Source organism: Lipotes vexillifer, unplaced genomic scaffold, assembly GCF_000442215.2.
Source record: "Lipotes vexillifer unplaced genomic scaffold, Lipotes_vexillifer_v1.1 scaffold1335, whole genome shotgun sequence".
Lineage (NCBI taxonomy): Eukaryota > Metazoa > Chordata > Mammalia > Artiodactyla > Lipotidae > Lipotes > Lipotes vexillifer.
In genome coordinates, this window is record NW_006770293.1 from 142,902 (window position 1) to 160,486 (window position 17,585).

Consider the following 17,585-nt stretch of genomic DNA (forward strand, 5'->3'; position numbering starts at 1 on the left):
TTTCAATATATTTATCATCTTATGTAATTCTCACAAAACCCCTCTGCAATAAATACTGTTCTATTACTGGTAAGGACGGAATCAGGAACGAAAAGTTCCACAGAATGTACTGGTGTATAGAAAGAGAATAGAATACGTCTGAACTTGAGGGTATCAGAGAGTTAATTTCCTACTTCTCAGCTCGAGGATGTTGAAAAGTATTTAGTAGACACAGAAGACAATAAAGTTTATAAAGCTGATATAAAGAGGAAAGAGGAAAGAGCTGATATAAAGAGGAAAAAAGCATTTTCTTAGATTTCAAAAGGTTGTCACCTTGGCTTAAGGAACTCTAAAATGACAAATTATGTTTGTTTTGTTTGTTTTCATACTATATTGCTACTTGGTGTGCTAAAGAGCTTTTAAATCTCAGCAGCACCAGAGAAAGGGCTTGACTCTGAGTCAGATTGGCTACAGAGACCTGACATCTTGGTTGCACATATATTATGTTGCTATCACTTAAAGCATAAGTAAAATAAATACACTTTAAGCTTAAATAAAATAAAATAAACCGAAAGATAGTATGATGGTAATAATTTTGGAGTGACAGCAATGTGCTATGCTTTGGACAGAATTGAGCTTAACTTGGATCTTGTTTACCCTTTTAATTTCTATTTTTCTTTTCATTCTTTCAAGAAGGGCTAAAATAGCTGTCAGCGCTCTACTAGCACTAAGCTGGTGACAGTGGACTATTTATTTGGTTCTAAAAAACATGGCTTAACTGTAGCTGTCAGTAAAATAGGGGCCTAAGCATACCACAGTTGCCCACACTGAGTGCCACAGGCCACAAAAAAGCACTTAGTAGTTGTATGTAATCAAATTTGTGAAATCTGATCCAGAAGAGCACTACACTATTTATAGGAGTGCCATAATAAATCTTTTGTGAACTATAAAATCTATTTGAAATATAATGTGAAATATCTCTTAATTTGTGTTTTTACATTTGAATTTTTTGTGTAATGTGGCCTTCTTAAAGTAAGAAACTTCTGTAATTTATGGAAGCCCGGATAAATCTAAGGTAATCAAACATAATATTCATTCATTAGTTCACTGATGGTATGTATATATGGTATGTATGTACTAAGCGCTATGCCAGGTCTGAGGGATGGCCATGATTAAGTTCATTAATGCCCTTAAGGTGCTCAGCTGAGGTTGGGGAGGAGAATTCTGATGTGCTAAATATGCTTTTCTTGGAAACTCAAAAGGGGAATAAGCACAAGATTTCCTGACGGCAATGCTGTAGATAATCTTTTTAAAATCTCCTTGCATATAACTTACAAAACAGTAATGTGATGAGTCTGTATTGTCACCACATATTAACTGTTAAATGTTAAGACGAGAAGAATTTGGCAAATCTTGGGGAGCTGAATGCCCCAGAGCCCTAAACTACCTAGAGATTGAGTCTTTCAGCCATTACAGCCTGAAGGGACCTCTGATTCTTGTGTCCTTCTCAGCCCCCTCCACAATCCCATTCCCTCCCTTGTTTTTCAGAGGAAGAAATTCGTGCTCAGAAAGGTTGAGAGAACAGCTGAAACTGGAACCAGCCAAGCCTTTTTCATCCTCAAACTTTTTAGCTGATTTGCTAAACAATTCTGTTCCTCTTATTTAGAAAAGCTGTATAGAAAAGACATATTTTATGGTTTGAGGGGTGTTCTCTTGCTCCCTTTTAGTTAAATTTACATAACGTGTAAGCAGAAGGTGTGGTGGCAACAGATGATGAATGGTAAAAAGAAACTTCCCCAAGGACAGCCGCAATAGACCAGCTCCAGGCTCAGGTCCACTTAGTCCTCTTTAACTGACCCAGCGCTCCCCCTTAACTCCGCCCACTCTGAGTAGTAGACTGTTAGGAGAGTGAAACTACAGATCCCAGGATGCAGTTGTCCCTCTCAACCTCTATGTAGCCCGCTCGCTCCCCTCATTGCATTCTGGGAAGTGTAGTTTCTTTCTAAGCACTATCTGCGTTCACTGTCTAGGAAACCAGGGCTTCTAGGCTTGAGAGATACGTCTTTCTACTGGCCCCGCCCTTTACATTGACCCTGCCCCAGGTTGCTTAGGAGATGAGAGAAGCCGAATCTTGGGCTGTGTCGGCACAGGCAACAGGATAGGTGCAGAGAGAAATCCTCTGAGATCTGTAACAGGAGGGCAGCCATGGAGAGCTGTGACAGCTCCTGCCAGGGTTGGTGTAGCGGTAGGCAACACTGGTTTGAACTCGGACCCATGGACTTGATGGAGCGCAAGGGCTCCCTAACCCTCCGCTCCCATCACAAGAAATACTCGAAGCCAGTGCTGGTGTATTCCTGGTGAGCGAGCTCTCTTGCAGTTCCTAGGTGCTGGGAGAGGGAGAAGAAGGGAAGGGATGGGGGAGGAGAGGAAAGGAGAGTAAGAGAGAGAGGACAAGGGAGGAGAGGATAAAATAAACAGAAAAGAATGAGAAAAGAGGAAAAGAAAAGCAGAGAAAGAGAGAAAAAGATCATACAAGAGAGAGAACTGGGAGAGAAGAAAGAGAAAGGAAAGGGAAACATCTTCAAAGGAGAGATGGTGAGGGTCAGAGTGAGAGTAGGGGCAGGGAGGATGAGATAGGAAAGCCCTCCAAGAGCAGCTCCCTAGCACACACGGAGACCTGCTGCAGCCAGACCCTGTCTGCCAGAGGTCATAGATCACCCACACAGTGTAGGTGGAGGGTGTCTGCAGAGGCCTGGAAATCATGTTCTGAGACAAGTGCTTACTTACAAAAGGCAGGGTCTGTTAGGAGACCAAGGGCACAGGAGGAGGAGATGTCTGTTCAGAGGATGGCTTCCAGGACTGCTGTTTCTTGGGGGCAGTGAGGCACAATGAATGATTTGAAAGAGGTCCTTAAAATATTCCCTAGGCTACTAGGACTATTCTGGCCAGAGACTGCAGACTGGCATCCCTCACTGGGTAAACCAACAGACATAGTTTATTTGACATGCACTGTGTTTACATTTTTCTTTTAAATTAATTGCCCACATTGAAAACCAGGAGATTTCACATGGAAATCTAGGATTGTGTCTTTTCTTGAAAGTCTGAAAGGCTTGGCAACAGAGGATTTTATTCTTTCTGACAACTATGAATGTACTGGAGCTGAACACTGGCTACTCCTTAAGATGAGTCTACTGCTTCTTTCTGCGGTAATTTCAGGTTCTTTACTGGCTTCAGGAAACATTTTATTTACTTCCTCTGCATTAGGCTTTGGGTTTGGAATTCACTTAGAGAGTCTCCTGTTTATTAAATATTACAGTGACTGATAGTGAAACCATGACATTTAATTGGCAGAACAGTGGGGCCTTTTAGGGTATTTAGAATTCTATCCTTTGGGTCAACTTTCCTGGCTGTACTATTGACAGTAATTGTTTTTGGACTATTTGGAATATTCTGGGAAAGAGGAAGATTTGAAGTGAAACCTCAAATCTTGTCTTCTTTATACTTTCACCTTTGAAAGAAGATGAATGATTTTGACTCTAGCCCTAAGGCTAAGTCCTCCTTGATCCCATTCATTCATGTAATGTATAATATATGAATCCTGTTGTTTCTGTCTTGCAAACTTTCTACAGCTTACTCACTTGCCCATGAACTCTCTCCCTTTTACTTCTCATCCCTAAAACCAACTCTCTGCCTATATTGAGCTCACTGTGAGAGGTTATATTAATTTAAAATAAAAATCTACATTGGGAAGCAGAAAATCCTCCTTTAACCTCATACAGGGCTTACCTCACAGCCCTCAAGCAAAACACTTAGCTCTTTCATGATTTTGTTGCTCCATAAGGATTTAGGTCATAATATAAATCACTGCCAGAAAGAGAAAGACCTTTTTCAAGTGGACAGTGCTTCTGCTCCCTTCTGTACTACCTTTGCTTTGAAAAGTTGCCTTGTGGACATCATAGACATCAATAGCAAAACCACAGAAGAATATAGATGAGAAGGAGATGAGGAACTTGGTAGGAGAGAAGGGTGGTGTAACACAAAGTCATTCTGGCCACTGCTGGAAATGTAGAGAGTTCTCATGCTGTTGGTTTTAGAAAGGTTTGGGGGCAGGAAGAAATAAATTCAACCCAGCAAACATTTTTGTGTCATGCACTTTGCTGTGTGTTGGAGACACAGAGATGGATAAAGTGGATTCAGTGAGATAATTTGTATAAATCATTTAATACCATGCCTTGCACATAGTAAGCAGTCAATAATATATGGTAACTAATATTTATTTAGGATAACATAATGGTTAAAAGCTTGAGCTTTAGGTTTGAATACCAACTCTGCAGCTTGTGATAAAACAAGTGACATGACTGTTCTAGGCCTCTGTTTCTGCAACTGTAAAATGGGGGTGATAGGATTCTTGTTAAGACTAAACAAGGTATTGTATGTGAAGTATCTTCTGACATATAGCCTGGCACATAGTAAGCACAGTACAGGTTATATACATGTATTAGGACATGGTCACTGACCTCAACTGATTTCATAGGCCAGTAAAGAAAAATGTCAGTAAATTCAGTATAATCTGATTTGTGCAAAATAGAGATAAGAGGCAAAAGTAACAGGAGGGGGAGGTTAGTGTGTATATGGTTTTCTGAGCAAGGTTTAGAAGGAAGAATAGGAGTTCCACAGGTATACAAAAGAGAACAGGCAAGTACAATGTAATAGTAAGAAGCAGCATCATAGGGAAATAGAGTTCTTTATAGTTGGTAAATACAGTTGATCTCATTATCTGTAAATTCTGTATTTGCAAATTCATCTACTTGCAAAAATTTATATGGAACCCCACATCAATATTTGCAGCACTTTCATAGTCATTTATGGACATGTGCAGAGAGGCAAAAAATTTGAATCGTCCCACACACATATTCTCAGTTGATGTCAGATACTCTGCCTTCTTGTTTCAGCTCCTCTTACTGTAAACAAGTATTCTTTTCATGGTCTATTTAGTGCCATGTTTTTTGCATTTTTTTACTTTTTGTTGGTGATATCATTGTTCAGATGGCCCCCAAACATAGTGCTGAAGTGCTGTCTAGTGTTCCTAAGTGCAAGAAGGCTATGATGTGCCTTATGGAGAAAGTATGTGCATTACATAAGCTTCATTCAGACATGAGTTACAGTGCTGTTGGCTGTGAATTCAGTGTTAGTGAGTCAACAAGATATATTAAACAAGATATCTTTAAACAGAAGCACGCATAAAACCGGGTCATGTATTAATTGGTTGTTGAAAGTGTGACCAGAGGCTCACAGGAACCTAATCTTGTATTTCCCCTAGGAGCAATGGTTCAGTATTTGCTAATTGTTTGTGACTTTATAGAACATAACAACCTTGAATAATGAGAATCAATTGTAAGATTTGAGAAGCACTTGCATTTCTCTGAGCTGGCTGTGCTACTGACATTCTTGTTTTCCTTCTGTATTCAACCAGTCACCAAGGTCTGTCCTAGAAAACTCCGTAAAGTTCAAATTGTGTAAACTTCCAAATGAATCAATGTCATTGACCATTTTGTTTTTATGCATTCTGGTCATAATTGTTTGCTTTCTATTGACTTATTTTATTATATATTAAAAATTTATTGAATTTTAACCTTTTATTAGTGGTTATTTAATCGATGAATGCCTACTATCTAAAATACACCATTTGGGTGGCCTCCCAACTGAGTATTTGATCAGCTACGGGACTGTGCCTATAGGTTTGCAAAATAGAATTTAACTGGGAGAAATTCTGAGGTACCTCTGCTCATACAGTAAACATTTGGATGATTCCTGTGTTACTCTTTATGTGGAATGTAATACCAGTCTGTTTGACTTCACTATACATATTAAAAACAGTTGTGTATAATAGACATGATAAAGTGAAATACCCAGAATGGTTGTTAGAGATATTTCTGGTCCATTATTGGATAAGAGGTTGCCTAGGAACCATGTCTTCCTTGTAGCTGGAGTGGTAGATAGAGAGCCATATTACCTGCATCACATCTTGATGCTTCTGAGTGAGAAAAGCCTTTTCTAGAAATTATCTCTCTCTATTCATTCCTACAGCATTTATGGAGCTATATCATCAGATGTCTCCATCGGAAATTATGAGTCAAGGGGAAATTTTTTCTTGGGATATTTTCCCACTCACTGGAATAATGCAATACTAAGAACCAGAACAACTAGATTTGCCCTTAATAAATTCTCTGGTGTAAGGCTAGTTCTTATTTATTTATTTATTCTCATCTCTTGTACCTTGGCCAAATTGACATCTGTTAGTAACTGATGAGCCAGAAAATTCGTTCGAGTTTCCATGAAACAGTTCACGCTCTGGTCTCCATGGTGACACTTAAGAGTTTTAAGGACTTAGCTTAATTTTATATATTTGTAATTTCAATTACTTCTCTCTCCTGTGTAAGCCCAAAATTAAAGAGCCTGGGCATTTTACTGTCCTCCCCCCACCCTGTCCGCATTATAGGAAGAAAACAGAAAGAGAAAGGGAAAAAGGAAGTAAAATTAAAATCCGGTGATAATTGTGGGGTAGGGAACTTGATAGTTTTAAAGATTTTTACAGAAAATCATTTGGGCTGGAGAAAGAAATTAAAGAGCTTTCTATGATGCTCTTCAGACTTATACCCTATTGTGCTCTTTGAACAGAGAGTTCATATGTATTCAAGGTACTCCACATTCAGAGGAGAATCCAGTTTCAAGGCACTAGGATATCATTAGTATACTTATTAGAAAACAGAGATGAATTTTCTAATTTGCTGTATGTTCGTCCTGTAAATACAGCAGTTTTCTCAGGGACTAACCTGGAAGTATTTAGCGTCCTTCACACCACTAAGGACCAAGCTAGAGTTACATAGATCTTCTCTAGCCAGCAATCCCATCTTCTCACATCTCCAATGCACACTCAGGATAAAAAGGCAAAGAAAATAAGAAAGCCCTTTAGTAACTACATGTTGCAGCCTGCCTCTGTTGAAATCCATACATGCTTCCCCTTCCAGCAAGCCTCCATCCTTCTACTTTAACAACTTAAGCCCTCAATCTAAAGCTCTTAACTCTTATTTTGTGCATTTTAAATGTTTGGTTATGTGGAAAGGAGAGAGAAGAGACTTTAAAGAAGCTTTTTTGGTCAGTAATGAGAAGTGAGAAGAGCAAGCCTTGGGGCAAGGGGTAAGAACCCCATGGGTGCTCAAATAATATTTATCAAAGAAATTAACAAATGAATGGAGAGAAAGGACACACACACAAACACAAAAGGCACTGCAGGCTGTGGCCTTCTTTTTTTATGCTTTAAGAAAACCCTGAGATAAGGACTACAGGATAATGCAAATCTGTAATAAAGCCAGAGCTGAATTTCACAGCCCTGATCCTTTTTTAAAAAAATTTTATTGAAGTATAGTTGATTTACAATGTTGTGTTAATTTCTGCTGTACAGCAAAATGACTCAGTTATACATATATATATATATATTCTTTTTCAAATTCTTTTCCATTATTATTTATTACAGGATATTGAATATAGTTCCCTGTGCTACACAGTAGGACCTTGTTGTTTATCCATCCTATATATAATAGTTTGCACCTGCTAATCCCAAACTCCCAATCCTTCCTTCTCCCAGTGTCCTCTCCCTTGGCAACCACAAGTCTGTACTCTATGAGTCCGTTTCTGTTTCGTAGAAATGTTCATTTGCGTCATATTTTAGAGTCCACGTATAAGAGATATCATATGGTATTTGTCTTTCTCTTTCTGACTTACTTGGCTTGGTATGATCATCTCTAGGTCCATCTATGTTTCTGCAAATGCACAACCCTGATCCTGATACAACAGGATGACATTGAAGAATGTTTGGTCACCTCTGTATAGGTGAATTTAGAGGGGTATAAATCATTAGGCTTCTGATTAGAATGGTAAAGAATTTAAAAATGGGAGCTAAACTCATGTTCTTCCTACATGCAGTACATGACTTACTAGAGACTGATGGGTACTTAGGAAATTTTGAGTTAAATAGGGACAAATGGTATTCACACTTTAAAGAGACATCTTAATTTCTTAACTCATACTTTAAAAAATGTAAATTATAGTACTGTGTGACCATTTAAGATGATGTGATAGTAGAACAAAGACATGGAAATATAATTACTATCTGGTCGGTAGCAGAATTAGAAATTTGCATTCAAGTCAGATGCATATATAAAATTTGTTTTCTAAAACTGATCCTCATGGTTTTTCAACTGTTGGTTACCAGAGAAAAATTCAAACATGCCAATTGAAGGGTTTCTCTGTGTCTTTGAGTTTAAACAGTTTGTTTTGGGTTAAAATAGTCTCTTTCAGAACAGTGCCCACTCTTCTGAGTCCTACCTCATCCACCCTCTCCTTTTCCTAGTGGTGTGTGTGTGCATAAGGGACTGAAGTTATATGACATTTGGGGGATGGGGGAGTGAGGCTCCCAGATCTGCATATGGGTCCTTGTTCTTGTTCACCTTATCCTTTATCCAACTTCTGTGCCTGCTGCTGGTGAACTTTTGACTAATCCACTTGGTTTGTTAAAGACCTGAGGTCCTGCTTTCAGACTCATTTCCATTTGGGCTCTCCTTAGGACTATAGATCCTTAAGTCATGCTCATCCTCTCCTGGCCCCTGACTTAGGCTGGTGGTAACCACTGTGATAGGGGCACCTCATCCCTGAACATGGTGGCCCTGTAGCTGGCCCACTGACACTCAATTCAGCTTTCATCAAATGCCCCGCAGAGAGGGTGTGTGTATGCTGTGGTTTGCCCAGTAGAGTTTACTCCCATTGGCCTGAGATTTATTAAAAGCCCTTCTCTCATTTTTTAAAGTGATCTCCTTTACAAAATAAATGATAGGGTCACCCTCCTTATGCCATGTTTGGGAGCTTCTGGATCTTGTTGTTAATAGAAGTTTGAGAAATTTAGACATTTTACTTCTTAGCAGGTCCTGACTTTCAAGAAAAACATCTCACTCAGGACTAAAAAAATTTTATTGTTAGTCAGAAGTTAATCACCAGCACTTTATTTTTCTTCATATTCCTGGCAAAACAGTCCTATATCTTCCCAAGGCAAATGTAGATGCCTCTGATTTATTAGAACAAAGGTTAAAGAGTTAAGCAAAGAAAAGTGCAAAGATTAATATTTGAAAATATAATCTCACTTTAAGTAAGTAAAAAAAGGAGCAGCATGTTATGAATTCTTTTGATAAAAATATATGTCTGTATGTATTGAAAAGAGACTGAAAGGATATTTACCATGTAACACAAAATATTTATTACTGGATGGTGGATTTATGGACTATTTGTCATTTTCTTTTTTCCTCTTTGCCACTTTTACATTTTCCATAATGAATGTGTATTATTTCAAGTAAAATTACTTGAAAACTTTGATATCACTTTCTACAGCTTTTCCCCTGAAGCAAACATTCTCTAAATGATCAGGATTTAAACAGAATACTTCATCTCTTTCAGAGTCTGAGTCATTCTTCATGGTTTATTATGAGTCTTTTTAAAATATCTTTTTAATTGCTAGTTTATGTTGGGTAAAAAGGATGATGCTATTCACATTCATTTGGTTTAACCACACTTTCATTCTTGTCTGTGTTCTATAATGGTAGATCCTATGCCATGGTTATTTTTAATCTAGTGCTACATTCTTATTCCTCAACATACACACATATCCACAAATGCTTTTGAATGTAGTGGTTTTGCGGGGGGGAGCACCTTATTTTCTATTTTTCAGGATGATGCAGGACATTCTACATCCTTTTGTCATGACTGTATTTTTCTTTCAATGCTATTCTCTTTAATGAAATCCCAACCAAATTCATTTCTGAAAACCAGTGGTTATAAAATTGTGCCTTGACCTTTTCGTGAGGTTTTGCTCAATTTAACTGGTGGCCAAAATAAAACAGCTTTACTTGCAAGATAACCCTTGCTCTGCAAGGCAGAGTATTGTAGGACAGGCATTTCCTCATGTGGGTGCACTTGGATTAGGAAAGATCATTGCTGTATACAAGTACCTCTACCTGAGCCAACTCCCTACGTGTCCTTGAGACCATCTCTCTCCTGGGCAGCAGGAGTCACCAGAGGCTTTTCATAATGCTACTGTAGTCTTCCTCACAGATAGTCACAAGTGCTTTTTCATCAGCTTTCTTTCTCTTACTGATGATCCTTTTCTAGGTAAGGATGTAAGGAGTGAAGGAGGAGGTAAGAAGAATGTGGGGCTTAGTGACATTTTGATAAGGAGAGTTTCAGTCTATGGACACAGGATACCCAGGCTCAGGGCTCAAGGTTTTCAATAGCACTAGAATTAGCACTGTTAGATAAACTTCTCTTAGTTGGCCTTGGAAGCCACCCCATTGGTACTATTTTCTGTGTGTGCTGATCAGGCTTCTTTTGATTGCAGTTGACAGATACTTGGCTTGCACTAGCCTAAGGAAGCAAGAAAATGAATTAGTTCATGATATTCATGGAATGGTTGATCACTAGATAAGAAGGAGGGCACGGGTGCAGCTCGACCTCAGGAACAACAGGCATAAGGGATGCTAGTGCATCTGGGTCTTGCTTCATTTCTTCTCTCTCTTATTGTGTTTGCCTCATCTTATCATTGAAGACTATAGGAAACATGGCTGCTGTGGTTCAGGAATTTATAACTTACATCTTCATCCACCAAAAATGTTGTTTTTAAGGTATTTTCAGTTCTGAATTTAAAAATTCCAGGTCAGATGTCCATTTCTGGGCCAAGTATTTGTTTGGGGTCATCTGACTGGGCAAGGTTTGGTGGAAAATGACAGCTTTCCAATAGCCATGGGGCAAAATGGACATATCCAGGAGAAAGAAGGAGGGCTAGGCTGATAATCCTGTAGATATCTACTATATCCCATCCTATCCTATAGATATCTGTTATATCCTATAAAGAGCTACTACAGTGTAGAATGAATTCCAATTTCCAAATACCCATTTTATAGCAAAAGTTTAAAATATAACCCTTTAATATATCGATGATTTCCTACATTAGCTGTTATTTTAACTTTAAACTCCCCACCCATGCAGTTTTTAAAAATTGACCTTAGCTGTAACAGGCAGAAAACAGAAATATTGTGTAGAGATTTGGTGAACATATTTTTGTGATGCTTTGTAAAAGTTCTGAATAAATTTGAATATTGTATTACTGTTTTTGATAGACACATCTTTTATTATTGTGTCTAATGTTTAATTTTGAAATACAATTGCATTTTAATTGTTATTAGTCACACGGTGTGTTTTCTTTATTTTGATCAAACTAAGTTTTGATGCATTAACAAAGGTAATTATTTGGCAGAAAAATTATATTATGTTTCTTTGTTGAGATGTTAGATCCCCAATCAGATTGTCCCAGGTTCAGTCAAATGGAAGAATTAATATAATGTCATTTATTTGTTGCAAAGAATTTAGCCTCTTTTTATAGAAAGTGGTAGGAAGAATATTTTGAAATTAAAATGTATGAATGATTTATCACAATTTTTTAAACACTTGGGAAAACACTGAGATGCTCAGCCAGGAGCCAGAAGCATTAAATGAGCTTTTGAAAACAAACAAACAAATAAAAACAAACAAAAAACCCCCAAAAAACCAAAAAACAAAAAATGTTCTTCTTTCTAAATAAAGAGTTCTCTTATGAGTGGCATCTACTGGGTTTGGGATTTGACAGTGAACAAGACATCTTCCCTGTCCTTAGGAGGTCAAGATTACTGTGAGACGGGAGTTGAGGAGGCTTGCTGGGCAATTACTATGCACTGTGATACGTGCTAGGATTGGGGTAAGCAGAGCTCTCTGGGGACATCCAAGAGGAGCACACAGACTATTAGACCAGGAAAAGTTTTCTAGAGGAGGTTGTCCTAGCTCCTAGGATTCACATGAAGAACTAAAGATGGCACATTAGTTAGTTTTCAACTGAGGGCATTACTGTTCCTTCCCCCAGTGTTTGAAAATATGTGTGCATTTTTGAGTGCACAATGACTGATAACTAGTGATGTCAAGTGTGTGATTGCAAGAATTGTGACTCCTATTCCTGGGGTGGCCACAGCATCTTAATAGCATTTATCCATCTATCTATATGATGCCCAAGTTACATATCCATAAACCTACATATGGGTAGGGACAACAGATATATGTTAGCTAGTTTGCTTATGGCCATTCATAGCAAGGGTGTGATCAGCAAAGTCTCTGAAAGATCTTCACAGAAAAGGAATTCCCTACTTGTATAAGAATCCTGAGCTTTCAGAGCTCATTGGCACCTGCTCTCATTGTAGGGGTGCATGCCAACAAAGCAACCAAATTTTCATTGCAGGCAATCTAGAGGTTAAGATATTGTGGGCTTCTACCTAGACCTTAAAATAATAAGTATGTGTGTTGTATGAATTAGAAGAATTTCATCTAGATAAATTACATTTTACTTACGGGAATTTTTTGGTATTTTAAAACAATCCTGTAATAAATATAAATAGTAGGGAAAGACCACTTCAGGTTGGTTTACACTTATGTCAAAGTGAGTATAGTGAATGTAATGTGATTTATTATAGGTGTTATTGACGCCACCAATGCCTGTGTACCTCTGACAAGGGAGCAGCTCAAGGCAGTTCAAATGTCCTGTTAGACATTCAGGCACAGATAAGAAATTTCCTCCCACAGTAAAACCATCTGGGCCTAGTACTGTTTCAGGCAGTAGCTCTTTTTTCCTTTGACAGCTTCTCTATTTCTTCTTTGGAAATTGTGTGTTTAGACCTTTTGTCTCTACTGAGAACAATTGTAAATTATTTTATTTTAGAAAGTTATGTGTGCTGTCTAGTTTTCCAAATATATTTGGATATATCGAGTTATGGAAAGTAGTCTTTAATGATTTAAAATGTTTTCTTCTTTTGATGGTTATATCCTATTTTCATTAAGATATGGTTTACATTCTATACTATCACCCTTTTAAAGTGTATAATTCAAAGGCTTTTAGTATATTCATGGAGTTGTACATCCATCAACACAATTGATTTTAGAACAGTTTTATTAACCTTAAAAGAAAGAAATCCTCCTCCCTTTGCCCTCGAGCCCTAGACAACCACTAATCTACTTCCTGTCTCTACAGATTGGCCTATTCTGGACATTTCATATGAATGGAGTCATATAATATATGTTCCTATGTATGGAATATTATTCTGTTTGTATCTCCCCCTGCCCTTTTCCTTGATTTTTTAGATAGGAGTTTGTCTATTTTGCTTACTTATTCGTTTATTCTGTTTTCTAACTTATTTAATTTTGCTTTTATTTTGAATTATTCTATCATTCTGATTTCTTTTGGCTTACTTGTGCTTTTTAATATTTTTGAATTAGATATTTCACTTATTTATTTTCATTGTTTCTGTTCTATTGACTTAAAACTTGAATTTTTCTCTGGGTTCTACTTTAGCTATATCCTATGATTCTTATAAGTGGTATTTCTATTTATTGGTATTTTTGAGAAATTCAACAATTTGTATTGATCTTTGATTAAAGAGTTGTTTGATAAAGTGCTTACATATTTCCAGATTGAAGAAGGATCTCTTTTTAAATGTGTTATGAATTTCTAGTTTTATTGTATTACCATTTATATCTTTCAAACATATTGAAATATTTTTTCTTAATTTTTATGAAAGTTCCACGTGCACTTGAAGTTGTGTTCTTTAGGCAGTTCACCAAATATTGGTTTTACTCTTTCCACATGCAGACCAATTATGTTTACCCATTTACCCAAGGAAAATGACCCAAATTCTATCTAGTCATAGGTCAGAAGTCCAAGATCTCCATATGTTATGCTACTGTTTTTCTACCAAGTCTAGTGTGGCTCTACTTGGTTCAAAAATCTATAAAGCAGAAAATTTTTCTGCTTGATCTCCATATAACCAATATAAAGTGGCGGGACAGAGACAAGATAACTGTAATAAGCACTCCGATTCAGAAAGAGGAAGGATGGAAAGGGCAGTCATTTGTCTATGGTCCTTCTTAAATCCTGTCAGGCAGACATTGTTAGGGAGTCCTACATTGGTGTCAGAAATGTTCTTTGCTTAGACTCTGATTCTGTTTTCTGGCAGCATACTTTTCCCATTGTTCTTTATGGCCCTTGGCTCTGCCCTGTGTATCATCTTTTCTTTTCCAATATTCTCTTTGACCACACCTGCAATGAATGTTGTAGAATATGCCCTTCTATGGGTTGTTTTGCTTTTTCAGTTCACCTTTTGTTCCCAGAAGTTTGGGGGCCAAAAAGTTATTTTAAGTATTGAACAGTTAAAGGATTTTTAAATGCACACTGCTGGCTTACTTGGAAGTACAATTCTTTAAAGCTTAGTAAGTTTCTTACATGTTTGAATCCAGTTAGTTCCAGCTGCTGGTAACCTCATTCTCAATTCTTTCTAGACAAAGTCCTCAGACTTGCTATATTTCTTTACTTTTTATCCTTGTAATACCTTGACTGTCACTTTGATACTATTGTAGTTACAGAAATCAGAAACCCTGGGAATTTTTTTTTGACTCTCTCCTTAAGCATATGCTTGCTCCAATGCAACTTAACTCACTGGGAGGGTCTAACAATAGGATGAACTTTGCTGCCAGGCAGAGCTTTAGTGGAACTTTGTCTTGAAAAAGTCTTTTTCAGTTTTCTCTCTTACTGTTTGAGATCTAAAAGTTGTTGGCCCTTTTAATATTTCAAGGCTCAAAATTTCTGGAATCTCTCATTTCCTTCTATCTTGTAAACTAGACAATTTCCTGAATTTATCTCTCTCTCTTTTTAAAATACTTTGGCAAAACCAATTATCAATAGCTATCTGCATGTAGAACTAACAGCTGTCTTCCAGTCTCTTTCCCAGTCTCACTAGGTACCTGGTTTGACTTTTAACCTACTGAGGCTATCAAATATTTGACCTCTCCAGCCTCTGATACCATCTTCCTATTGTCTTTGCCTGGTCTTTAGCCAGTGCCATGTATTTTAGATTTTTGCTATAATAGCACCTACCCCACTTCTGGTACTTATTTTTGTGTTAGAATAGGCTAGGCTTAATCTATGTTAACAAACAGCTCCAAAAATCCCAGTGGCCTAACACATAAAAATTTACTTCCTGCTCACACAGAGTCTGCTTTAGGTTTTTGGTGGAGGGTAGGCACTCCTCCTCATAGATACTCGGACTCAGGTTGATTGAGGCTCCACCATCTAGAAAGTCATCAATTGCTCTGGCAGGGGAAAAAAAGAGTTGAGAATTACGTAAGAGCTTTCACTGTCTTAGCCCAGAAATGGCATTTCTGCTCATTTTTATTTTATTGGCCAGAGCTAGTCACATGGCCTCACTAAATGCAAGGGAGCTGGGAATTTAACCTCTTATATTCCCAGTAAAAAGGAGAAATTGTATTGGCAAGCATATCTATCACGTATGGAAGACTTCCTTGTAAAACTCCCCTCCTAGGTTAGCTCCAGGGCTAGACTTCAGTCCCTCTAGCCCCTGAAGCTATTGCCCCTGTGCAATATTAGCAAATATCCCAAGGGCATCAGCAGATTTGGTGTTTTAAAGTTCTGTTTACCCCTTCGGTTACAGGCTTTCATCCAAAAATTGGCCTCGAAATTCCCCACTGGATTTTCAGCTCTTAAATACTTTTAATGTGTCAAAATGTAAATATATATATATATTCTAGCATTTTCCATTGTTTTCAGTGAAAGAGTTTATCTGCATAACTATGGGAATGTAGTTTGGCTGGTGCTCTGAGAGCTTCTAATTCTGGGCAGTCTCACTACTGAGATTTCTTCCTATATCCTCTTTCTTGTCTCTGCTTCTTCCACTTGTCTTCAGCTGGATTTTGGCTGCTTAAAGTAACTCTTGCACATGATGTAATCTAGGGATTATACAATAATTTCGCTAAAAATTAGTTTTCTTTTAATTTTTCCATTTCCTTTGCTGCTTTTGAATGATTTCTAGGAAGAAATGGAAAAAGTGCTCATTTGTGTAGCTATGTTCATAATGGAAGACTGTTTTAACTATGGATACTATTTATGAAGAAAGGCTTTTTCATTTGTTTCTAATGTGAATGAAATGAATTGCTTTGAAACTACAGAACCTTGTATTATCTACTCAGTATGCATTGCTCATGGATTCATGGAAATGTGCATTAAAATGGTCCTTAAGCTCACATAATATAATCATTTGATGTTATTCTAGAGTAATTAATTCAAATTATCTAAGCTGGTAATATTAAGGCTATAGGGATAGGAGTTTATGCAGGTAATCAGGCATTTGTTTCTTGTTTTGCAGGGGCCAAATTAGTCTCCATGCCATTCATGCCAATATACTGTCAAGGTGTTCTTTGGATAACAGTAATTACTGTTATATAATACACTTTAAAAACTCGGTCTCTTTTTAGTCCTACTGTTCCACCACCCAGAGTGTCTATGGCCAGCCAATGTAAGCTGTTTCTGGAGCAGAGATCAAAGGAACCATAAGAAGTTTCCTAGGATCTTAAGATAATTGAGATCCAGTAATCAAAACATAGGGTAACAGAATGTCCCAATCCTGATTTGACCAGGACAATCCTAGTTTCACCACTCCCAGTGTACCTAGTACCTAATTCCCCTCTCACAGTGTCCCAGGTGGGATAATCAATTATAGTGTCACCCCATTTAATACATGTTCTTCCAGCTGTTTTCAAAGTCATGTGTTTGGCAGTTAATCATACTGACAACATTTATTTAACGTTTCAACTGTTAAGATAGACAGGCTCCCATGCTGTATTCCTTTTGTTTACTCCCAATATTCTCCATAGGGCTTCCTGTTTTTGAAGAGTTTCTTATGAAAAAAAATTCATAATAATGATGGGTCTTATTTACATGCCATTCAATATATGTTGAGTGAAGAAAATAACTTCACTTACCTGTCTCAGTCAAATATTTTTCTTTTGAGTGCAGTTTAGGTTTCAAGTTGTGTGGTTTCATAGTTGTAGATGCACAAATTGCATACAGCATGAGACACATTGAAAAACAGTGTCCCTCTTCATAAGTCTGAAATGTCACCATTTCTCCCAAGGATGTAAGATTTTCTTTATGACTCTTGCAAATACATCCAAAAGGCTTCATTTGTCAGTTTGATAAATGTGCTGCCAAATAGCACTATCTTGGCATATAAATCATTTGCCTGTGAAATTTTTAAAGAGGATTGTCAAATATTTCTTTGTAGTCTTTGATTCTATTGGTTTTAATGCTTCTAATGTGTCAGGAAATATAGCTGACTCTCTGGGGTAATTTTCTCTTAAAGTCCTAGATAGCAGACGATTATAAAACCTAATGGAAAAGGTATCTTTCTCTTCTCATTTGGCTTAGATTTACATCAGAAAATAACAATAGCTGACAGAGTAGTTGTGAACTACATTAATAATTCTAAAATTTAAAATTAATATATTCTGCCATCTGGAGTCTTAACTAAACATAATTTTTTTTTTTTTTTTTGCGGTATGCGTGCTTCTCACTGTTGTGGCCTCTCCCGTTGCGGAGCACAGGCTCCGGACGCGCAGGCTCAGCGGCCATGGCATGG

The 17,585-nt window shown here is 37.4% G+C and overlaps 1 protein-coding gene across 1 annotated transcript in view; it reads left to right on the forward strand.

The window, feature by feature from the left end:
- Window positions 1–2,123: 2,123 nt before the first annotated feature.
- CFAP95 (cilia and flagella associated protein 95) overlaps window positions 2,124–17,585 on the forward strand; it is an 85,519-nt gene continuing 70,057 nt past the window's right edge. The window contains exon 1 of the mRNA XM_007446054.1: window positions 2,124–2,336. Within this exon, the coding sequence (XP_007446116.1) occupies window positions 2,185–2,336 (152 nt within the window). The 5' untranslated portion in view covers window positions 2,124–2,184. The remainder of the gene's footprint in view (window positions 2,337–17,585) is intronic.